Source organism: Cyclopterus lumpus, chromosome 1 (assembly GCF_009769545.1).
Source record: "Cyclopterus lumpus isolate fCycLum1 chromosome 1, fCycLum1.pri, whole genome shotgun sequence".
Taxonomy (NCBI): Eukaryota; Metazoa; Chordata; class Actinopteri; order Perciformes; family Cyclopteridae; genus Cyclopterus; species Cyclopterus lumpus.
In genome coordinates, this window is record NC_046966.1 from 11,915,496 (window position 1) to 11,924,838 (window position 9,343).

Below are 9,343 nucleotides of genomic sequence, written 5' to 3' on the forward strand. Positions count from 1 at the left end.
AAATAGAAAGCTTGTTTTGTTTTTATAAACTTATTTTCCTGAGCTTGTTCTCACGACTTGTTTTGGGAAATTGAAAGCAGAATGGGGAAACTCCCGTAACTCAAACCCCTCATTGACGAGCCTCTCATTCACACGCACACGCGTTGCGGTGCGCAGGGGAGAGCGCAGCGTGTATGGCGCAGCGTGTATGACGGGCAGTGTAGGAGGGAGTTCCCGGAAACCTTTTCATTGTGACGTTTGAAAGCAAGTTGACCATATATGGACTGACGTATGTGCGTCAATTGGGAAACTATCCTACGCTGGGACGTCTCCAACGTCAAGCAAACCCCTAACTGCTGACAAGAGATCACCGGCGATATTGTGGTCATGTTAACGATAATTGCCGTAATAACCCTAAGCGGTGACATTTTTTTCATAACATAACCTCTGGAAGAAACAACACATCTTAGTTTCATAATTTCATTTACTTAAATATATACTGTACAAGTAAAAAAAAAAAAACAGGCTCATCCGGGTCAACCCGACGAACACAAATAACTTACATATGAATGTATCACAGATCGTAATTAAAGTAAAATGTAAACAGGCAAAGCCAAGACGACACTTTTAAAAACGTATTAAAAAATGCCCTAAGTGTTTTAGTCTTGTATGATTTCTGCTGCGCCTCTTTCAGCCGTAGAAACCACATTGGTCCAGTTCTCTCGTACAGACAATGTATAAAGTCAATGTCCATTGTATTGTCAGTGCAGTTCTTGTCCAGTGTTTTAAAAAGTGCATTGTTTCTTCAATAAGACTTCACTTTGGGCGCCAACATGAGCTGGCAGCCACTGCTCACATGTGTCATGACTTTCTGTTTGAGTTGGGCCACCTGGTCCCGCAGCACAGACGCCGTGTTTGACAGCCCGGCGTTGTCCGTTTTCAGCACTTTCACCTTGTCTTCCAGACGAGAGATGCGCTCCAGTTTGCGCCTCCGACACTTTGACGCTGCGAGCCGGTTCCTCAGCCGCTTGCGCTCAGTTTTCATGCGGTCCTGGTTCTCCAAATCGATGGGGGACATCGGCGGAGACCCGTCGCTGCTCAGCATGTCCGGGACCGTCTGAGGCTCCTCTTTCAACCCGCCGAACCGCTGCGAGTGGATGCCCACACTGGCCAGCGAGTGCTGGAAATGGTGGGACCCGTGCGCAATGGCTTGGGGATGCTGGTGGTACTGGTGGTGCGGCAGGTAGCTGATGGTGGTGGAGGGATAGCTGGCCGCAGATGACAGCCCGGGGTTCGTGGCGCAGCTGCTCAGGGTGGTGTACTCGAGCGCTTCATGCTGCATGGATGAGCCGAATACCGAGGCTGGAGCCGAGCACACAACCCCACCGGGGACACCACAGGCAACGCCGCCGATGGACACGTTTGGAGGAGCCATCTGGTTCATCTTGTGGAGGTCGTCCAGCGCTTTAACAAAACCTTCAGCGAAGCCTTCCTGCTCCTCTGTGATCCCGCGGTTGTAGAAGAACTGTGTAGGTGTCGGCGTCGTAGTGATGACCCCGTTGCTGTTCTGGATGATCAGTCGCTCCAGTTCCGGAGAGGCGAGCTTCAATGAGCCCACGTCCGTCGCCCCGGCCGAATAGAAATCACTATCGGCACGCAGGTGCTGTGGCTTGAAGTTTGAGTTTCGATATGAATCGGAGAAGTTCAAGTTCATATTCTGCTTTAGCAGCTTGTAGTCTGGCAGGGCTGCGCCTGGATGGCCATAAGCAGAGAGAAACGAGTCGTCATAAAAAGGTTGTTCCATTATTGTGGACATATTTCAAAATACAAGTCAAATACAAGAGTGCGCTGCAAAGATGCTGCGTGGACACCGAGGCTTTAGTGTCCCAATTGACTCAATCTCCAGCACAAAGTCCCGCTGTATTATTATACTGAAGACCAAAGCTATCAAAAACAGAGCAAAACTTCCAAAATAGTGGAACTGTACTGTACCAAGTCGTCGATTTGTGTCTTTAGTTGAATTCAAAGCGGAGTCCAGTGACTAATTCAGATGTTTTGATTCCACTCGTGTGTAGGAGAGTCTTTTCTGCTCTGAAACTGAGCTTTTCTTCTGTTTCCTCTGTACTGACAAGCCGCAGACGCGCTTTGCTGTACTTATATCATCCAGCTCCTCATGCGCTCCAACCAGCCTTCTGATTGGTTGTTACCGCTGTGGTCCCCGCCTCCGGGAAGTCAGACACACTTGCTGACGTCGTTGCCAGGATGAAGGTCTGTCAACAGACGAGGCCTTTTCGGCGTGAGGGAAACTCAAGATGGGTGAACGCAAGATGTAAGTGCACATCCACACTCCTTTCCGTTTATTAACGAGTCAGTTTGCATTTGTCTCACAACTCAAAAGTCATCCAAAAAAACACAAGGAGCCTTTTCTAACTGGAGGTCTGGGGAACCCAAAAACACTTCCAACAACCGCTTTGCCTTCCACTCTAAACAACAATCCCCAGCGGGGAGGATATATAGTCTGATGCTGAGTCATGCGATCCAAACTGATATCGGACAGTCCATATTTGGGTGTCCTGGCGCACCAGTTCCTCCCTGACAGGAGCGGGAAGCCAATCCCATGTTGGCCCGCTTCCAGCGCTCCGGGATGTGGGAGGCGGGGGAGGTGCTGCTGTCTGCCTTCACCCCGCAGGCAGGGAGAGGACGGGGAGGTGGCGTAAACTCTTGGGCGTGATGTCTTCAAAAATGCGTGAAGGATAATGTCTGTCTGGCAAAGTAAGACATGTGCTCGGGTTATCAGACACAACTCGTATGATAGACATATTTAATATTTAAAGATAAACTTATAGTTTAGCCTATGTTCACCGATGGAAAGAGTGAATCGGCTGTATACTCATAACACGAGTTGCTCACCAAAACACGGTACTTCTAATTAATATTGTATCAAAAAGGTAGTTGTTGCCTATCATTAACCATTAAAAAGTAGTAATTGAAGCTGACTCAAGGCAGTGTTTTTTCTTTTCTTCTCCTCGACTTCACTGTTTTTATAAAGTGCACTGAACTTAATCAGAATTAAGGGAGCAGAAACAAATGAGGAAATAGAGGAAAGGCATGTCCCCTGGACTGAACACCTGTTTGATAGAAGGACGTCTTTGTCTTCTCTATATGGTAATGACCTCTGAATCACTTCCCAGAGGGCCATGCGCCTACGCACGTTCATATCGTCTCGTAGTTCGACTTGCCACCTATCCTCAGGTCACGTGTGTGTTTGAGTGTTTTTCTCATAATGGCAGCACCTCATCCTTTAAAAAATATCTACCACCTTTTTTGAATGTATTAATTTTAGATAAGACAAGGCTTTTCTTAGTTGAAGTGATTTCTATATAACTTTAAAGGAATAGTTCACCTAAAATGCAAAGTCATTATGTCCTCACTAACTCTGACCCGTAAGAGACGTAACATTGAACAGTTTGAAGATAATGGGAGTCTCGCAAAATTGCACTGTGGGTGAAATAGTCAACTCGTATATATATTTTCGATTGTGCTTTTCACAGATAGTCTTCTGCCAGTCTGCTGTAAAGTACACAACAAGAGAGATGTCAGCAAGGACATGGACTGGTAAATTAGGTATTTACTTAAATGTTGGACTCATGGTGTGATTGTTTTGGTGGAATTTGATGGACATTTTATAGTTTCTTCTGTTGACTTATTGTCTGTAGTTTGGGCTTTAAAGGGGCACCCCAGCATTTTGGTATTGCACTACCATACATTTAGGGGAGTCACAAGGGATGTATTAAATAATCTGAGATATCCAGACTTTTAGTACGAGTCAAGTTCCAGAAAAACAGGATCCTACTTTTCCCATAATTAATATAACATCTGAATATGAGGTTAATATCCGGTTAAGCTCTTCTTTTTGAATTGGGGTTCCTTCATGTAATAAGACCAGGTTAACCGTTGAACCTTTTCACCACTCACCTTACCTGAAGTCAGAAATCAGGTGTACCAGTTAGTCTTCACCAGACATGCTGCATTTCTCTTTAACTTCAATGACAACAAGACAATTTTTGGGAATATCTGAAGCAACATCAGCAGCATCCTGTGCACTCCCTCAGATTGTGGGAAACGAATGTTGAGGTTTGGCCAGATGTTAGGTGGCGGTCAGTTTGGACCAAGCTCCTTCCACTGAATCAGTGGTCTGATGTGCCGTTGTCAGTGAGGAGAAACGTCAGGGGGAAACAGAAACAGAAGTAGTTTCAGGGAAACAGAGTGAAGTATCACTTAGTGGTCAGTTCCACTTTCAGAGTGACCTCATCCAATTCACTAAAGGTTACAATAGTCACAAAACTGACCTCTTATCGCATGTGGTTTGTTACATGTTTGCATTTGATTAGATTATAAATATATGGAAGATTCTTAGAAATGTTTCATAAGCTTATTATATTATCAGCCAACTCTTCTGTTTTTGTCTGAATATGTGACTGAGAATCTCGGGCCTTAAATCCGATTGAGTGAGGACGATACGGAAGTCTGTTTCGCTTATTGTTGCTAAATGTGCAGGAAATAAACTCTACAATATATATAGTGTTATTTAAGTCAGACTTTTTTACTCGAGACCCTTAATTGGCTCTGAGGCTCTGAACAATTTCTTGCTCGCATGCACATCATTTCATGCGGCTATGCACCAGAATTCACAGGCGCACAGTTCAAACACCTCATACATGCAATTCTGTCACTTTCTTTGAGCGCTGGTGTGATTCAGGTCGACAGTATGGTAATAAAGAACAGAAGCAGCAACAGAAATATGAAAAACATGAAAGCAACAGAGAAGCATATAGGTGCAATCACCTCCGGTGGTACAGATGGCGCCTGTGGCTGAGCCATAAAGAAACCTTTCTGTTCCCATTGGCTGTTGACACATCACATGATAACTGCTGGCTGTGCCCGGGAGAGAAAAGTGAACTATGGGTGGTATACGTGATAGGAAATAATTGAATATGTCACAATGTACTGTATCATTTATAAGAAAGTCTAAATGTCAACAACACATCTGGTCTCTCAGTTATGAATCATGCTTCCCAAGTATATTTTTTTACTGAGAATTCAATGATCTGGAACCAGCCAGGACTGCTGACCGAGCTAGAGATTGATTGCAAAATCATTAAGGGATGTGAGGATGAGTTATTGAGAAATTGGAGATAGTTCAATCAAGATAGGGATTTGGATTTACAATATGATGGTTGTCTGCAATTTCTCAAACACTTTATTTGGTTTTAATGAAACCAAGAAGAAGAAAAAATCTTGTTTGTCCTTCACTCACTTCAAAAACAAAACTTTTGTCAGAAAAGGACACAACTCCGGAGCGCCTGGAAGCTGCTGATGTTCATTTGGCTTTCATCACGACTTTAACTCCCTGCTCTCTTTCTTGCCTCCCACCACAACCTCCGCAGCTTGTTCAGGCACTAAAACACTGGGCGTCTTTATCAAATGAACCAGAAGTAACGTCGCTCCTGCATCTTTGGCAAGGTCTTCCACGCTGGAAACTCTGTGACCTGGAAGCGGCCTGTAGGTGTGGTGAGTCAGGTAGGGGTGTTTGTCGGGGCAAAAAGCTGGCTGTCCCCGCGAGGAGAGGACAGCTCACACAGCAGCATATTAAGTCAGAAGACTGTTAGTCCTTAAAGAGTGTGTGTGGGTCACTTAAATTAACGCTAACAAGCAGCCGTCGTCAATCCCTCTTTCCCCCCTCCTCTCCTCCATGAACCGAACCCCATCCCTGCACCAAAAGCCCTTTTCTTCTTCTTCCCCCTCATCGTTATCTGGCTGCCCGTGGGAAATTGAACCGCCTTGTGCATGTAATCGCTTTAATGAAGGCATGTTTAATCAGCATATTCTTCGTCTGTAGCTCCCAGATAGTGCCAAGGAGCCTTGTAGCGACGAGAGACCTTTAGCACAAGACAGGATGATTGCTGGGGCCAAATGAGTGTGGCAGGAAAAGACAGTCGGACCCAGCTGTCCCCCCGGGCTGACGCAACGCATATGGAGCTGTCCTTCCCACTTCCCCTTCATCTACTGCTTAAACTCCCTGTCACTCTGCCAGTCTGTAAAAATGGCAAAGTGGGGGGTTTAATTAGGTCTAATCTGATTTTGCATGCCCATTTGGTTTATTAATTGAGCTGTCTTTTTGTTTAAAAAAAGACACAAATATGAACTTGGTTATGAGTGTGTGTGTGGGGGGGGGGGGGGACTGTAAACATATAGCAGTGTTAACTTTAAGGATTGCTATTATTCTGATATATTTTGTCTATTGGCGTCCTTTGTTTTAGAATCAGGAACATGGCTTGGATTTGAAGTAATGCTAGCAATGAGATGCTGGTATCAAATGAGAGTAAGAGTTGAGTGACAGAGGTGATTTAAGAGGTCAAACATTCCCTTTGCAAACGCACCCAAACAAGACACATCATATGTTTGCTGTGACTGTGGCTATGAAGGCTAATATACTGTAAGTGACTAAAAGGTTGCTCACAGCTGAGACATCGTCTCATGCATTTTAACCTCGTACAAAACAATATATATCGTATTAGGCAGCAGAGTGCCACCTGGGCATTTCTGTATTAGTTTTACGCTACAATAAGCGACACAAAGATGCCAACTGATTTGCTCTAAATTGGTGGGTCATGGAGGAGAGGTGGGATATATTGCGAATGTTTGATTCCTCTGTATCTCCTCTGCTGAGACTTCCTCTTTCAGAAAAAAATAGGAGAAGTGAATGTGAGGTGGCGGGAGGCCAGGGTGTGGAGGATTTGGGTACACCACATTTTCATTTCCTCAATAAGTTGCTGTAATGGGCCAGCTGCGGTGCCAGTGTGGCAATGGTGGGCTTGAAAAGGTTCAGATCAACGTTGAGTCTGCTTATGCTTTGTGGGCCCATCCTTTAATAGGACAAGTATTAGTGGACCTACAGCTCTTCATACAGGATGTCAGATACCTTTGTAAGTCACATTACTCATGGCTGTGTAAACCTCGTTGTTCGGCATTATGTATCAATCATCTGCAGTGTGTTGGGTTGCTATGGATTTCTTTAAGGTATTCGTTATAAAACAAATGAATTATTTATGTTTGCTAATATGCTAACACATGTCCATTATACAAGTCTGAGTCACACTCTTAAAGGAATAGTTAAATGGTAAGATCAATGACACACTCATACTTGTTCAATGAATATCAAGCTGCAGGCAATGGCAAAAGCCAGTTAGCTTAGCTTAGCATAAAGACTGTTAACAGGGAGAGACAGCTCATCTGGCGCTGTCAAATGGTTAAATAATACCAGCACCTGAACGAGCACATCATATGTTGTTTGATTTATCTGAACAAGTGTACAAATGACAACTTGTGGTTTTTACAGGGGTAATGGTGTCACTCTGAGACTCCAGTCTCCAGTCCTGTCAAGACGCCAGTGTTTATGCTCAACTAATTAATGTGAGAATGGTATTGTTGGACGTTTACACATCTCTTTGACAATTCTTTACAACGCCTTTATAATTAAGTTTGGACTCCGCATAGGGTGAATAATGTAGATTGAACATCTCCTTGTATGCACTTGTTTGAAAGCATGTTTTTGCATATCTATCATAGTTTTTCAGTGTTTTGGTTCCTTTTTATTCAAGATTCTTAGGATGATGCTTTGTTGAAAAAGGAAATCCCCTAATTTTATGGGGAGTACTACTGTATACTTGAATATCGTTGTTTGTTAAATCTTACTCATTTACTCTGGCTCTTTACGCTTTGCCATGTTACCCCACTGCTCGTTCTAGAGTTGCCATATGACGGTTTAGTTGATAATGATAGATTATGTTACTGATATACGAGAAAGAAATGAGCATTTCTGTAGTAGAAGTTTGAATCTCAAAAAACACACTCAGGAAACCAGATTTCCAAGAACTATTCCTTAATCTCTAACACCCCTTTCTCTCTACTGTTTGCATACACATATTCATTTAATTTTCAATTCAGTTTATTTTGTATAGCCCAATATCACAAATTACAAATTTGCCTCAGACGGCTTTACAATCTGTACACATACGACATCCCTGTCCCAGGACCTCACATCGAATCAGAAAAAACTCCCCAAAAATAACCTTTCACAGTGAAAAAAGGGAAGAAACCTTCAGGAGAGCAACAGAGGAGGATCCCTCTCCCCGGATGGACAGATGCAATAGATGTCATGTGTACAGAATGAACAGTATTTACAAAGTTACATAAACACATTACATGAATATGACAATGTATGAATGGAACTCCAATCCATGAAACAGAAGGAGGTAGAGAGAAGGCGCATCAGCAGGGCCAACGCGGGAGGCCGGCTCGCCAGGCATCAGACACCTCCAGGTCCAATGGACCCTATGAGACGTGAAGTCACAACGACTCCGGGGAGGAAGCAGAGTTAATTAGGTGCAATGGAGAGATGTAAATTCATTCATAAGGAGAGATGTAATTTCATCCATAAGGAGAGAGAGAAGAGGAGATAGGTGCTCAGTGTATCCTAAAACATCCCCCAGCAGCCTATAAGCCCCGCATTTAGTGAGCGCAGTTCTCTAGTGGGGCAATATGGTACTACAAGTTCCTTAAGATATGATGGTGCATTACCAATCGAGGCTTTGTAGGTAAGGAGAAGAATTTTAAATGTGATTCTTGATTTTACAGGAAGCCAGTGCAGAGCAGCTAATACGAGCTGCAGCATTCTGGATCAACTGGAGGGATTTAAGAGCCTGATAATAAGGAGTTGCACTAATCTAGTCTGGAAGTAACAAACGCGTGAACCAGCTTTTCTGCATCTTTTTGAGACAAGATGTGCCTGATTTTTGAAATGTTACGTAGATGAAAAAATGCAATCCTTGAGATTTGCTTAACGTGGGAGTTAAAGGACAAGTCTCGGTCAAAGATAACGCCGAGATTCTTTACAGTGGTGTTGGATGCCAGGGCAATGCCATCTACAGAAACCACATCACCAGATAATTGATCTCTGAGGTGTTCAGGGCCCAATAAAATAACTTCAGTTTTGTCTGAGTTTAACATCAGGAAGTTGCAGGTCATCCATGTTTTTATGTCTTTAAGACATTCTTGAATTTTAGCGAGCTGGTTGGTCTCCTCTGGTTTGATCGATAGATATAATTGAGTATCGTCTGCATAGCAATGAAAGTTTATGCAGTGTTTCCTGATAATATTGCCCAAAGGAAGCATATATAAGGTAAATAAAATTGGTCCAAGCACAGAACCTTGTGGAACTCCGTGATTAACGTTGGTGGTCATTGAGGATTCATTGTTTACAAATACAAATTGAGATCGATCTGATAAATAGGATTTAAACCAA

At 43.5% G+C, this 9,343-nt stretch overlaps 1 protein-coding gene across 2 annotated transcripts; it reads right to left on the bottom strand.

Moving 5' to 3' along the window:
- Nucleotides 1-445: 445 nt before the first annotated feature.
- On the bottom strand, nucleotides 446-2,463 carry LOC117748747 (transcription factor jun-B-like). 2 transcript variants are annotated; one of them, XM_034560048.1, is made up of 2 exons: nucleotides 1,972-2,463; nucleotides 446-1,731 (listed from the first exon to the last, which is right to left on the bottom strand). In XM_034560048.1, exon 2 carries the CDS (start codon nucleotides 1,691-1,693, stop codon nucleotides 785-787), a length of 909 nt encoding a protein of 302 aa, XP_034415939.1. In that variant the 5' UTR covers nucleotides 1,694-1,731; nucleotides 1,972-2,463; the 3' UTR covers nucleotides 446-784. The 2 variants fall into 2 exon arrangements, with proteins under 2 accessions (XP_034415939.1, XP_034415097.1); XM_034559206.1 differs by having other exon boundaries at nucleotides 446-2,463.
- Nucleotides 2,464-9,343: the final 6,880 nt, after the last annotated feature.

Excerpts from the sequence above, each read along its gene's own strand:
- LOC117748747 (XM_034559206.1), bottom strand. The coding sequence starts at position 1,795 with ATGTCCACAATAATGGAACAACCTTTTTATGACGACTCGTTTCTCTCT.